This window comes from Condylura cristata, unplaced genomic scaffold (assembly GCF_000260355.1).
Source record: "Condylura cristata isolate star-nosed mole 26May11 unplaced genomic scaffold, ConCri1.0 scaffold00002, whole genome shotgun sequence".
In the NCBI taxonomy this organism is placed as follows: domain Eukaryota; kingdom Metazoa; phylum Chordata; class Mammalia; order Eulipotyphla; family Talpidae; genus Condylura; species Condylura cristata.
Genome location: NW_004567103.1, coordinates 53923207 through 53944538, shown reverse-complemented (window position 1 = coordinate 53944538; position 21332 = coordinate 53923207). Strand labels below are relative to the sequence as shown.

Here is a 21332-nt window from a genome sequence, read left to right as displayed (position 1 = left end):
GGTGGATAGGAAACATCCTCATTATTCCACAGTTCTGAAAATTCCTTTTATAAGGAATCATTATTGTCTTTGGATAAATAAAAAAGGTTGTTATGCATGTAGGTTTTATAGCTTGGTGATTAGAGGCTTTTAGTGTTTACACAATGATCCTTCACTGAACAGTCATTTGGCTCCTTAGTTTGAATTAGTTCCTTCTTGGTGGTTTATGTCACTGCAGTAAGGTAGCTTATTTATATCCAACTCATCAACAACATTAACATATAATGCAAATTTACTTTGGAATTTTATGCATATGTGTACCTGTTTCACATGGCTGAAAAAGGGTGGTGGCTGAGTACCTAACCTAGGAGATGAGGAACAGCCGGACCACAAAACTACAAGTTCTAGGGACGAAAAACCACTATTAAGAGTTTTACACCATTGAGGACAAGGTTTGAGAGTGACTACCTTTCTGATAATCATTAACGATTAAAGTTTCTCTTATTACGGGACAGATCAGCCCTCAGAGGTTGCTTCTATAAAAAATGAGGCCTCCTCAGCAGGACTGAGCCCTAAGTTTTTCCAAAAAACTTCCTATTTCAACTCTCATATGCCAATAAAGTCAAATTCTACTGAGCAAATACTCCAGTTTCGTTTGCTATCTAGGCACATTTTGCTGATATGAAAGCTAACCTAAGTGTCCAAGAATAGAGAACTTGCAAACCCTGTTACTGTATTGATAGTAAGGGCTCTATTCTTATAACACAACTTACATCACTGTATACTATGATCAAGGAAATACTTCACAGCTAGAAACAAGAATACTTGCAACTTACGGTTGACACAGCTTCACCAGGTCCTGGTCTGTGGTGTTGGGAGGCAGACCTCGAATATAGAGGTTGGTTTTGCTTAGCTGATCCCATCCTGAGTTGCTGCTGCTGCTGCTGTTGTTATTACTGCTGGTGGTGCTGGGGCTGGGAGGGGCCATGGGGTGGGCTGGGACCAGAGACTGCTGAAAAACAAAGATTGAGAGTGTGAATAGGTATCAAACACCATTCAGAGACTGTATGACTTCCAAAATAAAATGAAGTTACGAAAATATACAGAGTATCTTAAGCTACTTTAATATGTACATTTTAATTTACATGGTATTTTAATATATCTAGATTATGAAAAGGTTTTCAAAATCTAGAGAACATATGAAAGTTGCTTATAATTTTATTAAGACAATTTAAAAAATTACTAGATTACTTTTTACATGTAAGAAAGTTAGAGATGCATCAAGATGCTCAAATAAGGAAGAATTCACCCAGATCTAGGACAGGCACTTGACTTCCCAGGGACATCTGGATAAGATTCACAGGCATGCTGCCTTGTGCTCTGGCTAACTCTGTGAAATTTAACCCCTGTGAAAATGGGGCAGTAGTTGGAATCCTTCCCAGACCTCGCAGCAACCACGTAACTTTTGTAAATCCTACAACTGAGACTCAGTGTGGTTTCCCAGTTAGTAGCCACCAAGCAAGGATGTCTGAAATTATACTCACACCAGATAATTCCCTATTAACCAATCAGAAGAAACCACAGTTCTCTATCCCTATGCCATACACATCACTTTGAGGAAGCAAAATGGTTCAATTTGTGATGGACGTGAGAGCACAACCAAAGTGTCCTCACAGCAAATACTCAGCAGTTTCACACTATGCAGGGATTTTTTTCATTTTTAAGTAATAAATGTACTAATTCAAGGACATCACTGAGTAACTGAAAAATATAATGTGAAAATGTTACTTAGACATTCAGCAAAACAATTCACATCTTAGAGCCTGATTTACTACCATAAAGAAAAGAAAATCAGGCACACCTGAAACGCAAATTACCTTCCACTTTCAAAGTTCAGAAAGGGTCCCCTTCTAACAAACGTAACCTCGCGAACCTTGTCAACAATCTCAACTATCTATTATGGCTATCTGGCTCTGCACGAGGTTTCTGTATGGCCAGCTCAGTCCACAACCCCAATACTTTAGGGTCCTCACCAATGCAAGTCTGTAACTCTAGATAAGAGTCCTGTGCTCTGCAGATTCTTCTCAAGGTCCTTCCTATGATCATCTGAATCCAAATACCACTTTTACCTCAAGAGATGTTCTTTTAGAAGAGCAACAAGGTTAAAAATAGTGAATGTATTAATGAAAGTTGAACTGAGAGCATCATTACTGCCTAATCCAAAATAAGCATTCTTAAGCATATATCCTATCAAATCTATTAGATTTATGCCCTTAATAAGCAGTTACATGCAGATCTTCCCTCTCGTCCCTGTGTTCTTTCTCCAGGGGTTAAAAACTTTCTAGATGTCAATTTAAGAATAAGCCCTGGCTCTGGCTCTGCCGCAGAGGGTCCATCTCCCAGGCCCAGTCAGGACACACAAAGGTCTGTGTTCCTTCTCCAAAGTTACTCAGCACAACTGCGAGTTGCTACCTGCAGCAATTCTCACATCAGTTTAGAACAGAGGAACTGAGAAGCAACATACACATCTGCCTCCCTGCCCTAAGTCTTTGATTAACACATAGAACTTTTTTCTGTAGACAAAGCTAGACAAGACTATTTTTTTTTCTCCAAGCCACCTCTAATTAATGTCTGAGAGCCTGTCCTTGCCACAAATCACACTGCTATTCACAATAGACCCCAAAGTCCAATCTGTGCAGCGCAGCTGCTGGGGAGAAGGGGGTGCGAAATGTGGTCACCTGAGATAAGACTTGGACTCATCTGGAAGAAACTGAGGATGAACTCCAGCCCTGCATCTCAGTGGGATTATACCAACATCAAGCAGGTGAACCAGAGGACATTTTAAAGATGGTGCTCCAGGTCAGCATTAGTTCTCTGTGTTTTTCCCTGGGGTAGAAAATAGAGGACCGTGTATGGGCTTGTACCATTAGAAGAAACACTTATGGGCGTGATTTACTTGGTGATTATTTGGATATGGAAGTGGTAGATTTTTATTTATGTATTTATTTCTGGCAGAAATATAACTATGATTTACATTTCATTATTTACATAGTTGATTTGATATATCTTTGACAGGTCTCCATATTTATGATAGTACTATTTTCCCACTTTGGGAAGTAGGTGACGAGCATGGACAGCCTGCTTCCCCTGTTTTTGCCCTATGGGGGAAGGAAATCTAGACCGTGGTTCACCCCAAGGATGAAACATTATCCTAGTAACAATTATTTCTCAGAACTAGCTGAAAAGAAATATACCTGAAAGATGCACTGGCTATTTGAGGTTGTGAGCTTTTTATTTTTTGGTGCAGAAAATTTTGCATCCAAGATTAAGCTTTAGATGGTGTTGAAATTTAAAATCTAAATAATGGACACCTATTAAAGAAGAAAATCCAAATAATAGAGCTGTTTACTCTTACTAAATATCCAGAATAGGCTAATGATAACTGTAATAACATGGGCAGAAACACCATCATACACTGCACATTTAATATGTGCCAGATACTGTGTGGTACACTTTATATGCAGTTTTTTACTTAATCCATTAAGGCAGGAACATTATTGTTCTCTCACTTTGCAGAATAGGAAACAAAAACTCAAGAGAGATTAACAATATGCCAAAGTCCCACTTTTATAGGCGCCAGGGGTAGAATCTGAAACCAGATTTGCTGGCCAACAAAACCACAGTCCTCAAAAAGGACTCAAAGGCCACCTCAAAATACTGTCCAATCCCAAATTTACTTTTTGCACTCATTCATTCTCTTGTGATTATCTGCAAGCTAATTACTAAACTGAAGTTTCTCTGAAATGTGATTAATATGGCTGATGCTTTTATTAAAGAAAGAAATTTCAATGGTGTCTTTATGTTAATTTAATGAGTACACTGCCAGCATGTGTTTTACTTTTTATTTAACAAAGTAAGTTTTATAAAAGGTTGGGTTTTTTTCATTTATACTTTATACATCTTTCACTGACGTAAAAACATTCTGCAGTTTTTGAAAGTTATAGTATATTACTACTGAGTTTAACTTAACCAGTGAAGAACTGAACCCGCACTTCCAGACTAAAATGCAAACAATGACAAGTCTTTAACTACAAACTGAGAACTCTAGACAATTTTAAAAAAATACACTTTGTAGCTAATTATGTGTCTCAGCTGCAAGATGGTAAACTTTATAAAGAAAAGGGGGAGGAGGGAGGAATATATTTTATGAAACTACTTAATCACTGGTTGTCCTTTAAACATTTTGTTGCTTGAAGCACCTAATCTGCCCTAGAATTTGAAAAGAAACCTCAGAACTCTCTGAATGAAGCTTTAGCTAATTCACAGGCATTAGCCTAATTAAAGGAACTGGGTGGTAGGAAGACAACAGCTAAGTGTTGACCCATCGGACAGAAGCCTAGAAGTCTATCTCAGTCTTCGCTGGCCTGCTTTACTGCTTCAGGGCAAGCAAACAAGCAACCCATCAAACTGTCTATCCAAGAGCAGGAAAGCAAGCTAATTCAGTTTTTACAATAATATTTATGTGGGCTTAATTTGTATGCAAAAATGGAGAGAAAAACAAAGTTGATGGTTATGCTAGCAGACCCTGTTTGCAATGCCTGTAGGCCCCAGCTTGGACGGTGCTTGTCAGCACTAAGAAGAACTTCCTGTGTGGACAGCATTCAGGGAGGACTTCCTGTGTGAACAGCACTGGGGGGGGGGACTTCCTGTGTGAATGCTGCTGGGGGAGGCCTTCCTGTGTGAACAGCACTGGGGGGGGACTTCCTGTGTGAATAGCACTGGTGGGGGAGGACTTCCTGTTTGAACAGCACTCAGGGAGGACTTGCCTTGAAGACAGTTTTGATGCCACTATCCCACCAGGAAGTCATACTCACCTCCTACACTAAAAGACAGCATAGTCAACTGGCAAACAGCAGCTACACACACAATACATCCATTTCCCTCTATCACTACCATTCCTACCCCAAAACTATACTTGCTGCCGTATTCTTATAATACAAGTCTAAAGACTTTTCTAAAAAAAAAAAAAAAAATTAACCATGTGTGAGCTAAAACATATTATTAAGACAATCAAAAAATGAAGACCTGACATTAATTCTATTGTCTCCTTTTCTTCTTAGTGCTTGAACAGGCTAAAAGAATAGTGCTCTGCCCAGTCTTTTGGCTGAAGCAGTTGTCTTTTCCCTATCTGTAACATCCCTAAGAATTCTAACACATTTTGAAGGAAAAGAAATGTTAGGATGTGCCTTTTAATTATCCTCAAGTCTTCTTTAAAGCACTCATCCTTATAGCTTAAAAAGGTATAATCCACAATTTCCAAACCTACTCTGCTGCTCCCTCCACCCACACATACAGAAGAAACCACCAGGCAAATAGCAGGGATATTTAACAGGTGAACTCCTTTCTTTATACAGAAGCAAAATAATCTCTACCATAGTAGAGTAGTTAGAACTTACAGAACAGTGTTAATTTTCACCAGTAAATACAGACTATCAAGTTTGGCATGAACTGGGTACTCTGTAAAGACACTGTACTACAATAATTTCATACATTGGTTGCTCTCCATAAATTTTCAGATAGAAAAGAAATCTAACAAGTTAAGAGAATTATCCAACAGGAGAGAGAGAAAAAGCACCAAATGGGCCACTTTCACCACAATTATAATGTTTTCTTTGTTTCCTTTTAGATAGCTGAGTGGCTCAAGGAGAGCTAGAAATAGTGGCTGAGAAAGATAAAGCCCCTGGCACAGGTTGCTGGGAAAGTACACACAGCTGAGAAGTGGGAGGTGAAGTAGTTAGAGATGAAAAACTGGCCAGGAAGCAGATGTTCTTCCGGGTAAAGCCAGGATGTCAAAGGACAGCAACTATATTAGGGAAGAACAGGGTGGCCCTTCACGCGTAGGCTCCTGCTGATCCTATGTGAGAGGGGGGGCCAGTAAGCAAATAGCAACCAGCCCCGTTTGATGCTTGGATATCAAAGCTTAAACACACAGCAAATTAGTTAATTAAACTGGTTCTCATATTATCATTGTCCCATGTTGGGAAACTTTGCAGCCTCTAAGAACATGAAGCTAAGCAACTTATTTTTGTTACATTATGTAGGTCAATGGAAAGACCAATAAAAAAAAATCTGAAAGTTAGAATTTCAAATAGACTTCTCTAAGATATCTATTAAAACTGATTCTTGCACATTAAGCTGCCATCTTTACAGAGAAATGTCTATACCTACGCCCATGAATAAAGCATCATTTTCTTAGGTTTCAGAGAAAAGAAATTCATTCAAATCTTGCGCTGAATGATAAACATCTGTTGGATACAACACAACTGACTGGAGATCATATCACTTTAGTGAAAATTAAAAAATAAAACGTTTTTAGAAATTATAACAACTTGGACAAGCTTTAGGGAGGGGAACTTAGAATGTTTGCAAAGAGGGCAGGAAGAAAAAAGGGCAAGCAAATGTTGAAAATCTACGGTAGAAAACATATCCTAAAGACATAAGATTTCTCAGGTCAAGTTCTTCTTCTAGATCTCCCAGGAGTCTAGAGTCCCTGTCCAAACATATTTAAAAGTTCTGGTTCTGTGCTGCAACATCAGCATGCAAGCTAATGGTCCTGTTTCCTCCAAAGGTTTTTCCAAGAATCCCACTGACACCAAATTGCCTACTGAGAACTCGGGACCAGGAAACATACAAATGTTCTTATACTATCTACACCTTGTAATTTTTGTCACATTTATAAGGGCAGAGAAAGAGAAAAAAATAAACATGCAAACCCCCATAAATATAGTCAAGTGATCTCTGAAAAGGACGAAAGGCAATAAAATGAAGTGGGCAAATATATTTCTTTCAACAAAAGGTACTGGAACAAGTGAAAATTTATATGCAAAGAAAAAAAAAAAAAAACCTAGAACTAGACTTAACAACGTCCACTAAAATTAACTCAAAGTTAATCATCAACCTAAATATAAAATATATACATATAAACTTCCTGGAAGATAAGAGAAAATGTAGGTGACATTGGGTCTAGCCAACTAGGATACCTTTTGCGATACAACACTAAAGACAAAACCTATGAAAGAAATTGATGAACTGCACTTCATCACAATTGAAAGCTTCTGTTCTGCCAAAGGCAGAGCCAAGAGAACTTTAAGACAAGACAGAATCTAGGAGGAAGTATTTGCAAAAGACACACCTGATAAAGAACTACTGTCTAAAGTATATAAAGAACTCTCAAGATTCGATATAAATAAACTTATTGAAAAGTGGGTGAAAGGTCATTACAGACATCACCAAAAGATACACAGATGAAAAATAAGCACATGAAAAGATGCTTTATAGCAAATGTTATCAACGAAATTCGAATTAAAACAATAAAACACATTACACATCCATCAGAATGCCCAAAATCTGGAACACTGACCACACTGCATGCAGGGAGGATGTGGAGCAACAGGAAGTCACATACATCGCTGGTGTTAATGTAAAATAACGCTACAGTCACTTTCAAGACAGTTTGGCAGTTTCTTACAAAACTAAACACATTCTTACCAAACAATTCAGCAATTGTACTCCTTGGTATTTACCTAAAGGAACTGAAAACTATAGCCACATAAAAACCTGTGTAGGTATGTTTATAGTAACTTAACTGCCAAAACTTGAAAGCAACTATGATGTTCTTAAGTGAATGGATCGATAAACACAAGAGAGTATTATTCAACACTTAAAAAAAAAAAAAGGCTGTATCAAGTAATTAAAAAAATAAAAGGAGGGCAGTTAAATGCAAAGTACAAGTGAAAGAAGCTGATCTGAACAGGATACAAATGATTCTAGCTATGTGGCATGACAGAAAAGGCAAAGTTATGAAAACAGTGGAAAGATCAGTAGTAGCCAGAAGCTGGGGGGAGGGAGAGGTGAACAGGCAGACAAGGGATCCTTAAGGGGAGTGAAAATACTCTTAAGATATTATTATGGTATACACAAAGTCATTAAAGATAATAGAAGCAGTCAATATTATTCAACATTATATATCAAATCCCCAAAATGCTGAACACCAAGAGTAATTATGATGTCAATCAATCTAGGTTCACCTTTGATAACAAACATACCTTTCTAATGAATGATGCTGATAATGGGGGAGGCAAATCCTGTGGGGTATCTGAGAAATCTCTGCACCTTCCTCTCAACTTTGCTGTCAAACTAAAAGTGCTCTAAAAATAAATTCTTGAAAAAGAAACAGGACCAATATGTAGACACCAGACAGGAAGAATTAAACTAAGTTATTCACCTGAAAACTGGAGAGCCACGCATGTAAGTGAGGGGCATTAGGTTCAAATCTTCCTGAAAGGAAAACACATTCATTTGGAAGGAAAAGCTTTTAGCAGTGGGAGGCTGGCCTTATCTACCCTTAATTGCATCACATATAATGGTGTGGTATGGTACAGTGTCTAAAAATAGTAAGACTTCAACCAAGGAAATACCAGGGATAAAAGGGCCTGGGACAGAAAGGTTGAAGAAGGCTTCAGAGAGCAGAATATTAATGGCAAGTGATTAAGAATGGAAGGAATTGTAGTTCTAAAAGCACTGAGGACAGGAGAGAAGGAGCTAAAAGAGACACAGGAAGAGATCTTCATGAAAGCCAGTGAAAAAGGGTTCAGAGGGGATGCTAGGCCTAGAAAATTTCCCACGGAAGGGCAGCACTGCGTTTATCGAAACAGTTCAGGACACCTCGACAATGCTCTGAATTTCCTGCCTCACCCTGATGGAGTTGGGATTCCAACCTTGACAACTTCCTTCCAGTTGTTTTTAAAAGTCTATGTACAGAGTACAATTTGTATCTTCTCTTCGTGTCTCCCAGTATTTCTTGTAAGTAAAGAATTATTGCTGAGATTTCAAAGTCCTCAGGGTGGAAATTACCCATTTTAAAATATGCTTTCTTCACATTAAATAATACTTATTGAAAGCATGATAGTGATTAAGTAAACATTAAAGTTAGAAAAATTAGGACTCAGCTTATCCCCAAAAGCCCCAAATGAATTCATTCAAGTTAATTTTTTTAGATGCCAAGGGTCATGTGAATGAGTGTGCAGTACTATTATGGGTTTCACTAATTAGCCCCTGGAGAAAAAAGCATTATCTGTAGTTCCAGGAAACTGAACCAGTATGTGAAATCACTCCATAACAACAGTCTAAAATATGAAATCTTATCTGGGGTGTCATGATTTGTAGTACAGCCAGAGTAGTAACATCAAGAAAAACCCTTAGCTAATACAATTTAAAAAATTAATAATTAAACTTACATCTGATATGAGTGATTAGTGTAGAACAGCTGTTTCTTATGTATGTCTGTGTATGAGCCGCTATGTAAATGTCTGTGTGTAAGGAAATAGAAGACACAAGATGGTTGTCTCTGAAACACATCATCTCGGAGACACAAAGCATAGAGACTTTTTAAAAAAGCTTTTTTTTGCCTGACAGTTGTCTAAAAAGTTAACTTCTGGTCCAAGATCACAACCCTGTATACACATAAGGGCAGAGACATAGGAAAAAAATTGCGCAAGTTATTTTCCTTTATTAAATGCAGTGCACCCTAGTAATATCTTTCTCATCTATTTCCTTGAAAAAGAAATGCTGGCGGTAACCTATTAAATGGATCTGAGTTCCCACAAATATCAACCCACGCAGGTTAAAACAGTGATCTGCTGCATTTCTCAAAGAGTGGCGCACATGTGAATCACATGTGTTGTTAAAATCTAGATGTTGTTCCAGTCATTTGGAGTGGGCCAAAATTCTGTATCCCCAGCAAGCTCCTATGGCAAGCCCCACACAAGGCAGCATGCAAGGCAGTGCTCTTGGTGTGAGAATGAATTTTAGAAAGGTCCTTTCCATCTTTAAGGAGCTAGCTGCCATTCATTCACAAAATGAAATCAAACCCTCTATTTATATGAGTTCCAATCCAGTATGCTCAGAACCATATGGTGTCAAAGCTGAGAAAGATCAGAGATCATACAATCCAATAGCTATCAACTAGATAGAACAGAATATTGAGCAATGGCAAGGGAAGTGGCTAAGTATTCTTAATTTTATCAAAAGGAGTGAGGCTTTAGAAATGTTGAGAAGCACTGAGTACAAACCCTCATTTTTCAAGAAACCTGAGGCCCAAAGAAGTCAAATCATGTATTCAAGGTCAAAGAGCTTGATCAAACCATACAAACTACATCTCTATTGCCATCACTGCTGTCAAAAAGGATGAATCTTATTTTGTCCCAAGTACTATAACCAGAAAAATGGACTTTGAGAAGTTCTCTTCAAGAGTTTTGTAAAGGACCATTGTTATGCTAGTCCTATTAAGGCATCATAGAAAAAATGTATATTTCAGAAATCCCTTTTCACCACTTGTAGGGTATACACAGTATTTCCAGATAACTCACTTGGTGCCTGTGTCTATAGCAAACATCCAATTTCTTGGGGGTTTTTTTGTTTTTTGTTTTTTTTAAAGGTGGGGGAATTTTTTACTGAATTTATAATTCAAAATTCCTAAGAAATTCTCGGAATGGCATCATTTCTATTTTTGTATTTGTATTTAAAATCTGTGCACAAAATGTATGATTGTTGTCTATAGCACACAATATACACAATGATGGCAACCTGCTGCTTTTATGTCAGAGAAGTATATCCAGGACCAACCCCCCAGCATCACAAGTTTAGAGTAGAAACACCAGAACTTACTGCCATCCCCTGGTCTTCCTATGCACATCACAAATTCACATAAGGAACTTTTTTTTTTTTATACAGAACTGGGGTACAGGCCAGAGGTGTAGAGGGGCGAGAGGATTCACCAGAGACAGAGTGGGGAGCAGAACAGGCAGATCAACAAAGTACACTGCTCAGGGGAGCAGCAGGTGGCGGGTCAGGAGAGGTTTGCCACGCCATGTGGGTCACCTCCAGTGCTGGGGATTGAACTGGCACTGAAATGGCGGTGGCTTGCTTGCAGTGCTGTGTCCTAACACACTGTGCCACCAGGAAGGGTCCACACATAAGGAACTTTTTAGTCTTTCAGTTTCCCTACAAAAATAGTAGATGTTTATAAAGACTTCCTTTCCTATTTACAGTGTATGTTTTTATCCTAAAGCTTCACAAAGCCTATGTTCACTTAATTCTTTAGACAACTTTTTCTTGGGGAGAGGCATGTTCAAAAAGTTAGGTGGGGGCCCTCCCTGGTGGTACAAGGGGTTACAGTGCAGCACTATGAAGCTATCCACAGCCACTGCAGCATGCGTTTGATTTCCAGTCAAAAAGCTGACCCACATGGTACAGCAAACCTCTCTTTGTCTCACTCACTACACTCCCCTCAGTAGTGTATTTCAGTAGATCTGCCTGTTCTGCTCCCCACTGTCTCTGGTGAAACCTCTTACCCCTCCATCTCTGGCCTGTACCCTAGTTCTTGTATGCATAAATATATCTTTAAAATAATAATTTAAAAAATGACATACCGGCCCTCCCTGGTGGCGCAGTGGGTTAAAGCACTGCACTGAGAAGCAAAAGCCACTTCCGCATGAGTTCAATTCCCGCCTGCCCCGGAGGTGACCACATGGCGTGGCAGACCTCTCCTGACCCGCCTGCTGCTCCCCTCAGTAGTGTACTTCATTGATCTGCCTGTTCTGCTCCCCACTCTGCCTCTGGTGAAGCCTCTCACCACCCCTGAGCCTCTGGCCTGTACCCCAGTTCTGTATGAACAAATAAATCAATCTTAAAAAAAAAATGACATACCAACTGGTACAAAATGCAAATTAAAAAAAAAAAAGTTAGGTGAACCCAGTTCCCAGTGATGGCGTGTGCAATTGAAGAACTGTTTTTCTTTCGACTTGAAGGATTTCTCCATTTTTGCAGGTTTCTTATATGTCAGCTTTCTCTTGATTGATACTGCACATTCAAAGTGAGAATCTGCTACCAATAGTGGGGAGACTTTCTTTTCAGTGCCAGCTCCTGCCTTACTGTCTGATCACTTCAGAGGTCTGCTGTCAGCCTTGGAAATACCAAGGCGCCCTGGAGGACAACTGGCCCGTTGCTGGAGAGGACATTTCCTCTCATCTTTCATGAATTTAATGCTGTGATAAGTAGAGATGTGGATAACGATTTCAACATTTATGCAAACCACATGTGATGTTTTTTCCTTTTCCTTTTAATATTAATTCACAATACCCTTTGTTTAGAGTAGGGAGTTGTTATGCAAGAAGAAAAAGTGTGAACCTGTTAATTTTCCTAAAGACCTTTTCTCTGTTACTAAAGTTAATCATAAAGCATCAGTTTCATCATCTTCACCAAAATGAAGTGAAATACACAATGCTGATAATTGAAAATTACAAAAGAGCTTCTTACTAAGCAATCTTAGACAATCTACATAAAGCTGTGGCCCTCTAGAACTGTGACCCAAAACCTCCGTGTGTTTGGAGGCTGCACAACAGCACGGAACTTACTGACTACACCCATCTTTAAGTTCTTTCATTGTATTTAGTTGCATTGTAATATTAAATATCTTGTCTCTACTGCACATACTTGCAACATGTAACCTTTCAGATCATAGCAACAAGTATCCAAATCGGTTTTACAAATCTCTGCCCTTGTAAACAAACACACACCAAAGAAAGAAATACATGAAGAAAATTGTGCCTCAGTGTAAACTGGCTTTGGGAGATCCCACACAGTGACCAGTGAAGGGGTACCAGCTGTGTGCCCCATTCTGCCCCAAACCAAAGCATTTTCAGCACAGCAAAGAAACACAGGCCAGAGCCCCAATGTTGCCGTGGGCCTCTGGCAGGCCAGAGCAGACAAGAATGATGGCAGATCATGGCAGCACTATGCTAGGATCTCAGGAATCAGTGGACACAAAGCAGTAAAATCAGAACTTCAGCACATCCCTATGTTACTGAATCATTTTACTAAAAAAGAAAAAGATGCAGGAAGAGTACACAAGCAGTTTTTAAATTTCTATTTCTTCATACAGGCAACATCACAAATTCCAAAAATTCTTTTCCACTTTGGGCTAGATTGAATCTCAAAAACAGTCCTCTCTGTCCAACTTGAAAATGAAAGCAGAAAATAAAGGAATGACCTAAGAATGGCTTTTTTTTTTCTTTTTAAGATCAGAACCAGGGATGAGGACTTCCAATATAAAAAGTGAAAAGGGTGGAAGGACAGGACAAGCAGCTGCATCTGTACAGGCTGCCAGAACGCAGGGGCAGTACACACCTCCTTTAGGGAGGAGCCAGCAGCCAGGTTACTCCTCTGGCCAACCAGCACTTGTCCCCTGTTACATAAGAATCCTTCACTTAAACCATCAACCTACTTTTAGAAGAATTTCCAACACCAAGGAAATTAAAAGAAGTTACAAATCTAAAGAAGAATTTAATCGTGCCTGGATACATTTTTGAAATGGTAGTATGTAAATCACAAATACTGGGGCCAAAATTTATCCACAAATCTTGGACAGTTTATCTCACTCTGCTGTCCCCGGAAACACACGTGAACCTGACTGCATAACGACTCTAACTTCATCTTTTTTCTCTCTTGTTGCAAAATCTAATCATAGCTTGCAATAATTGCTGATGTGCAAATCCCTGCTAGCAGTTATCTGTCTACAAACAGATAAAATGCCATAAACAATGCTTTTCTCTCAACTGAGGGGGGAGGATTAGCTAGCTGATTACCCATTCTAGTTGAAGCTAAAGCATTTCCTCTTTTTCTAACTACTGAAGTACTTTAGGCAAGTCTTTAAAAACACAAGTAAAGAGTAAAAAGAGGAAAAAGCATTTTAAACCACAACAATTTACTGAAAACTTTTTTTTTCTGCAGAACTGCATGTTATCCATAATACTAACTGCCACATTGCTGAGCATTTATTATGCTCTTGATATCAAGCTAAGTGCATGGGGGTGTACAGTAAGTCTTCACTTAACACTGCTGATAAGTCCCTGGACACTGCAACTTTAAGCAAAATGAAGGTAGGAAAACCAATTTTATTACAGGCTAACTGTATAAACACAACACAAGTACCTACAGCATATTTCTGAAAACATAAAAACATCGCCACACTTTTAAATAAAGACCCAAGACACTCTAATATTGAACAAGCATCTGTATGTATGCATTCATTCATTCATTCATTCATTTTTCTCTCACTTATTCCAGTTCACTGGCTGATGACCCTGTAGTTCAGGAAGCAAAGCATATACTCATTCTTAACTGGATACACTTGCATCTCAGAGGAGCCCCACCTTTACACATACACACACTGTGACAACTGTCACACACCAAGGAACCTGATGTGCACATCACTGGGATGTGGGCAAAACTAGTATCTGGGAAAAACCCACAAGGACTGGAGAGAACATGCAAACTCCACACACACAGTGGCCCTGGAGAGGAATCCATTCCCCAAACCCCATCAGTTATAATGAAGTGATGAAGTGACATTATTCAAGTATCCTGTACATTCTTTCATTTAATCATAATAGGATATGATTATCACCATTTATATATGTTTGTGTATATATATAGATATATAGATATGCCTATATCTATATCTATCTATAAATATATTTCTTTTTTTAAAGAAGAGATATTCCCAATATCACCAAGAAGATAGCAATCTTAACAAAGGTCTCTTTAGGAGCTAAGCAGAGGAGAAAACTGGGGTGCCATTAAATTTTACAATTGCTCTAATTAAGACCACTGCTAAAAATCTTGCTAATGTCCATCATTAAAACATAAAAGGTTTGGCTCAAGAAAGTGGTTGAAACAGTGAAATATAAGATGCTGTCCTTCTGTACTGCAGCACCAACAATGCAGTGTTACTATGAAGGCTGCTACTAGAAAACACACAGGCGATGTGCTTCTCTCTAGATCTTCTCAGTGTACTTTATTTTTTCTGTTCTCAACAGAAGCTTAACGCTTTCTAGTATATAAACAAAAGACCAAATCTCCCCCACCAACCTAAAAGTCCCTTGAGGGCATGTAACCCCATCCTGGCAGAAAACTCTACTCTGTTCAGTCAGGAGCCTAAAGTAAGAGCTACATGTTGGGTGTGAAAAGAAATACCCTAGCATATATCCAAAACCATATAATTTCTACAGTTATTAAACTGCTGCATATTGAATTATAAGGAAGTTAAGAGAAGTCAGCCAGACCAAGAAGGAGGTAAAGAAAGTGTCTTGGAACCGAAACTGACATTTGGGTGAAATGCACCAATCATGCCCTTTTCCTAGCTGACATAAGATCTCACTTTCACTGGAAATCTACTGTTTTCAGTTGCAGACTGAAACATCTCTGAACAATTTTCCAACTCTCACAACAGGTGGACTTCTAAAATTCCTAGTGTAGACTTCAAAACACCAGGAGACTAGCCAAATTATGACTAATGGTAAGAACTATAATCAGAGAAAGATACGGGTCCTTTAGGACTTTGGATACATAATCTTAATGGCTTTGGATACATGAGATAGCTAGGTATATATCTTTACAAAATAGATTAATCAGAATTACTATAGGCCTCCAAGAAGATGTAATCACTTAGTATGTATCCCCACTACCTTTGTAAACAGGCAGTTTGGTCAGGCAGTTGTTATTCATTCTTGCCAAGTTTTGCTTTATTAGACTTTCCATTGAAAAATGACACCTTCACTCCAATCATTTTCATTGATTTTTAACTTTAAAGAAGAGAGTTAATCAAAGAACTAACTTCTTAATGGAGTAATCTGAGTGGTTTGATAAAACCCTTTCAGATGATAAACTCCCTTCCCTAGCCTAGTGCAGCTTTAAAATAAAGAAAAATGCTACAGTTGAAGGTGCCTCATCTACTCTAAAAAGTAACTAAATGGAAATATGACCATCCTAATACATTTTAAGTGTGACTGGTTTCTGCCAGCAATTTTTTAGTCTACAGTTTGTACAGTAACCACACCACTATATGTGTGTATTAAGCTACAGCAGAGGTGAAGCTGTAATATAAATGTGCTGCCTGTGTGGATACGTTAACTGTCACTCCACTTTCAGCTTTACAAGCCACCTCTCATCTATCTCCATGCTCCATGTGGCCCTTGAGAGGAAGGAAACACCACTGGACTCTGAGCCTGCCCTAAGTCCATTTTAATTTCATCTGAATATCCTTAACTAATTATATCTGCAAAGACCTTTTTCCCAAATAAAGTCACGTTCTGAAGTTCTGGTTAACCATGAATTGAGGGGGGAGTATTATTCAACCCATTATACTGGCTTTCTCTAAAAGTCAAATGTGACTCTTAATGTGTAACAACCTGGGCTATGTAATCATAACATGTATAGAGAATGATTTCACATAAGCACCCACTAACAGTATCAATGTATTCTTTACTCATAATTACTCGCAAAAAGAAATCTATGAGTCATCTCATCCAATATTATATCTGAAGTAGGTTTCCTCTATGGCATAGATATTGGGGTGAAAACAGGGGATCATTATTAAATAGCAAATACGCAGACACAGGAGAGCCTCCGATTTCTAATTGCTACAATATAGATCAGGTCTAATCTTTTTATCCAAACTTGAATTTTAATGGCAGCTATTATCCCCTCTATGTGATTCCTTCAAACTCCTAAACAAATGACAATAACCAAACAACTTCTTTGGCCTAGAGGATGACTAAGGGGACAATGTAGCAATTAGGATTGAATCCAATGCTCACATCCCTCCACTGTCACTCACCCACTATGACCTCGGACAAATTATTCAGCATCACCAAGTCTCATTTCTTTAAAAAGTGAGGATGAGACCTTCTGTTCTAGTTCACAGAGTATGATGATTGCACAACGTAATCTCTGTTGAGCCCTCAGAAAATGCCAAGCTTGTAAGAAGCATGTCGGCTAGACTTGAGTTCATCTTCTCAATGTCCCTCTCTAAGCTTGGTACGCAGATTGCCAAGAGAGCCCTGCCAGAGCAGGCATCACCAGCAGTTCCTGTCTTGAAACTGATTTTTTATAGGTACACAGCTCTTCAATCCCCTTCTTCTTACTCATAGGCCACTCTGCAAAGACACAGTAAAAAGAAACCTGAAAATAAAAGTGACCATGGATTCAAAAGTGAAAAAGATGTTACAAAAAGCAGCTGAATCCCCCAGAAAGGCCTCCAGAAAGCAGCTGGCCTAATCAATCCTTTCATAGTTCCTGGACATCCACAGTTGGGTTAGTTGCACCACCTGAAATTCTAATTAGATCTATATTTGGGTCATGGGCCCATTTTAAAATTCCAAAACTTGCAAGATATGATGTGATGAAAGAGTTACCACCTAAGATGGTAGAGATGAGCATCAGCAAGGGAATTTAAAGAAGAGCATATGTTCCATCAGAGATGTTTCACTTTTGTTATTCTCAGCCTTCCGAGAGAAGAGGGAGAATGTAAAAGGCCATCCAATTTACATTTTTTACTGTTGATTGTTAAAAGTGAAACAGTATTTTCTTCCTCTACGTAATGTACCAGATGACAACTCTTTGCTCACAAGAATTCAGAAATGAAGCTGGCAGTATCAGTTCTAAAATTCTACTAGAACATCACAGACTTTGGGCTAACTTGGGAATCTAACTACTCTCAGTAACCATCCAACAGGAAGACCTGGAACCAAACTACCTGATCTGTTTCTACAAAAGAAAAATGTGTTGTTGATTTTTATAAATTTCCATCTGAAGATGAACAGTTGGACTAGAACTTTCAAGTCAATGTAGTAGGATGATTTCATCAGCTAAATATTCTATAAATGTCAATAGGTCTATAACTATGCTAAAAGGCTTAATAAGCAGCTATATCAATTTGTTGGCTAGTATTTAAGATCAAACCAACTACATGGGTCTTTTCACATGGTTTTCCCCACTACTTTTCATAGAACCGCAAGATTTTCTGATTATTCCTATTAAACCTCCCTTTGTTAGCTTGGGCCTATCTTCCAGTGTGCTTGTTATCTTTTTGCTAATTGTTATTCTATGCAGACCACCATTCCTCCCAGCTGAATGTCATCTGAAGAATTGAGAAGCATGTTTCCTGTCTGGTAACAAGTTGCAATTTTCAACAAATGTTATCACAGGATAATCACTGCCTGGTTTATCAAATCCTAAGACTGCCCCAACTCTCAATTTTCCTTGCTCTTTAACAGACCTATACATGATTGCCAATACAAAATTTTAATATGTTAGAATATTAACATTAGCTATAGTTAGAGAGATGGGAAATGGTAATGATGGTGAAAAGGCTTGGGCAAATGGGGTAAATCTTATTTTGGCAAGACTTAATTACTAAATACTGTTTTCTCAAACTTATAGTAACCAGCATGTGTTGTAGGCTGTAGCTAAGCAAGCAGAGAGAGGAAGGGTTTTTGAAGGAGCAATGAGATGAGTGCACTGCCGAACGGGACTGCCCTTCCATCACCTGGATTAAACAGGCTGTCTAGCTGTGGAAAGTTTCTGCAATGGTGTGAGTCCTAGAACCATCTCTGATGCCAATGGCAATGCTACCCACACTAGGTATATTAACAGAGGGCAAGGAAATGGTTAACAGAGAAAAGAAACTCACTCTTCTCACTCATTGTATTTATCCTCTGACATGTGCAAGATTCTTATTCCCTGCCTCATTCCCTCATTCTCCCTGAACAAGAAACACACACACAGAGTTACTGGAGGGGGAAAAAAAGCATGGACAAAAAATTCAATAGGAAATAAAAAAGGAAAGACATTCTTGTATCCTAGATATCAAAATTTTTCATTGAGTCCTTTATGGCTGTCCTGGCATCTGCACTGGCTTAGCCCATTTACAGACTGACCTCTGAAACCACTTCCAATTTCCCATAGGGACTCAGAAAGGCTGGAATGCATCAGTCTAGCCAATCCAGTACTCTGGCCTCCCACATTTCCATGAGACACACATATTTAGCTTTTTTGAAGACAGTCTTAAGAGATGTATCCCAATTTCTCTTCAGACCCAACGTTGACTCATAAATTTGTCATTCTCTACTTGGCATTCATTTACATTTCCTGCATCACCTCTGGACTTAAAAGATGGCTGCTTTAAATTTTAAGTTTTTTCATTACTGAAAGATTCGAGACAGAGACTGAGAAATATTCACCCAGTGGTCCTTAGACTTTTCCAGAGTTCCTAAGTCACTTAAAGAACTTACAACACCCCTGCAGTGTTTGAAAATGCTCCTGGTTAGTAGTACCCAAGAATTTATATTTCTAATGAGCACCCGAGGAGGTTCTGATACAAATGATCACTTTAAGAAATGCCTATGTAAATGACAGAACCATAATGTGCATCTCTGACATTCAGACCTAAAGGCCTTCGTACTCTGGAAGGTTGTCTCCAAGATCTCTACAGCCTATCTGAGTATGAGTATCCTTCCCATTTGTGTCCCAGAGCAGCCCCTCTTTATCCCTGGCTCCTCATGGGGTCTATCTTACAACTCTTCCAAATGACCCTTGATCCTTTCACTTGCCAGCAGGAAAAGGCATATCCTGAGTCTAAAACCACATACTTCCTAGCCACACCCTCCTGATCCTCTTTTGCACCAGCTGATCCAAGCAATTTCTGGTTCCCTGATTTGACACTTTTACCAATTCTCCCTCAATGTGAGAGGTTTTTGTAGTTCCTCAGTCCTTGACAAGAAGAGCATTCAATATCCAGCTCAAAGTCAACAATGCTACATACTTCACTGGGCACAAACAAACATAAATTCTACTTATATCAGCCTTGGGAGAAGTCTTTCTCACTGTCCCTCCTACACAGTTACAAGATCTTCCAGTTCCTATTCAGTCATGAAGTCAATTCCATGTGTTTGTATGACAAACTGTCTCAGTACTTATTTTAGGTTATGTGACTATTTGTGGCCAACACAACTTGAAACCTTCACCTAGACTAAAAAGATACATTCCCTGAAGTCCGGCACTGCAGTTACTAATAGATTTTTTGCTGAAACAATGACAGATAAGTATGCTTCACTTCACATACTACATGTATTCGAAATATTCTATATGGTAAATTTACATTTTAAATGCAGTGAAGAAGCAGGGTTAAAGAAAACTTGAAAATAAAAATCAACAAATATTGTACCCCAATTATATATGTAAAACACTATGCTTCAAAGAAACACAGGTTCCAGTTCTCAAAGATGTTAAACAATCTGACTGAATGGAAAACACCCAAACAAAAACTCTCAGAAGCCTACAATTATGCCAAAATTATACTTAAAGAGGAATCTTTTTATGAAGAGAAATAATTGTTAGATGTTTTTAGAAAAACTGGTACCATTTAAGATGTATTCTCAGTGGTCCTTTAAAAAAAAGTAATAATTGAAAATAACAAGAGTGAAGCACTTCTAAACAGAACATATAAATTGTTGTAAAGTTGCGGGCTGCTCAACGAGACAAACTAACTCCAGCCCAGAGATTTAAAACAGCAGGGTTTTATCAGCCAAGTACTGGTGCACCAGGGTCCCCAAGCCAGGTGGCAAGAGAGATCCCGAGCAATCTAGGTGACAAGCTTTTATAGGGCAAAACTACAAACGTTTCTATAGTGCAAACAGGATTTATCTTAGGGCCACGGTCTGGGTAACCATGTCAAAAGCAGGAATAAGCAGTTTCAGAACAGGAAAAATGGAGCCCTTAGACAAGATGGCTTTACAGCAGTCAAGTTTTCTGCCATTTCCAACAAAAACATCTTTAAATTTTTGTGTAAGATTCAAGACATTTTGAATACCATGTCATTCTTACAGAACTAAGGCCATACAATAGTTTTCAAAACAAACATATAAATGGCAAAAATCTCATTGTTACAACAGATTTATCTACACATCACAGGAATTTATTCACATTCCAAGTCCCCTAAGGTAACCTGATGCCTTAATGGGTGGCAGAGCAACTTGTCTCCTTCTAGAAGGGTATTATTTCTTCTCTACTCCCCCATCCTTGTGTCCCCCTGAGATGTGGTCACATCAGAATTCTGTTCTATACAACAGCAACAACTGCAGAAAATGGACACTGTAGCATTCATCTTCTTGGAAGAGGCAGACCTTTGACTTACAGAGGAATCTAAATTTGAAGATAAAAAAACAAAATTCTATGGTCATTTGTGATAGCCTAGCAAAAGCTTATAGCAGAAGGAAAAAATGATTTCAAGAAGCAAAGAAAGGATTTTTTTCTTTCTGAAATGGCAGGTCGTCATATTCCTGAATGGCTATGTTGGGGATGGATACTTCCACAGCCATTAATGTGTTTAAGCTATTTCTATAAAGAAATAAATTGTATCTTACAGGTCAACAACAACAACAAAATGTGTCATTTTC

General features: G+C 38.6%; 1 protein-coding gene across 5 annotated transcripts in view; it reads right to left on the bottom strand.

Moving 5' to 3' along the window:
• Positions 1 to 21332, bottom strand: part of RBMS1 (RNA binding motif, single stranded interacting protein 1) — a 200486-nt gene that overhangs the window by 87320 nt on the left and 91834 nt on the right. For all 5 annotated transcript variants that reach the window (XM_004674612.2, XM_004674613.2, XM_004674614.2 and 2 more), the window contains one exon: positions 816 to 991. In XM_004674612.2, coding sequence (XP_004674669.1) covers positions 816 to 991 — 176 coding nt within the window. The remainder of the gene's footprint in view (positions 1 to 815; positions 992 to 21332) is intronic.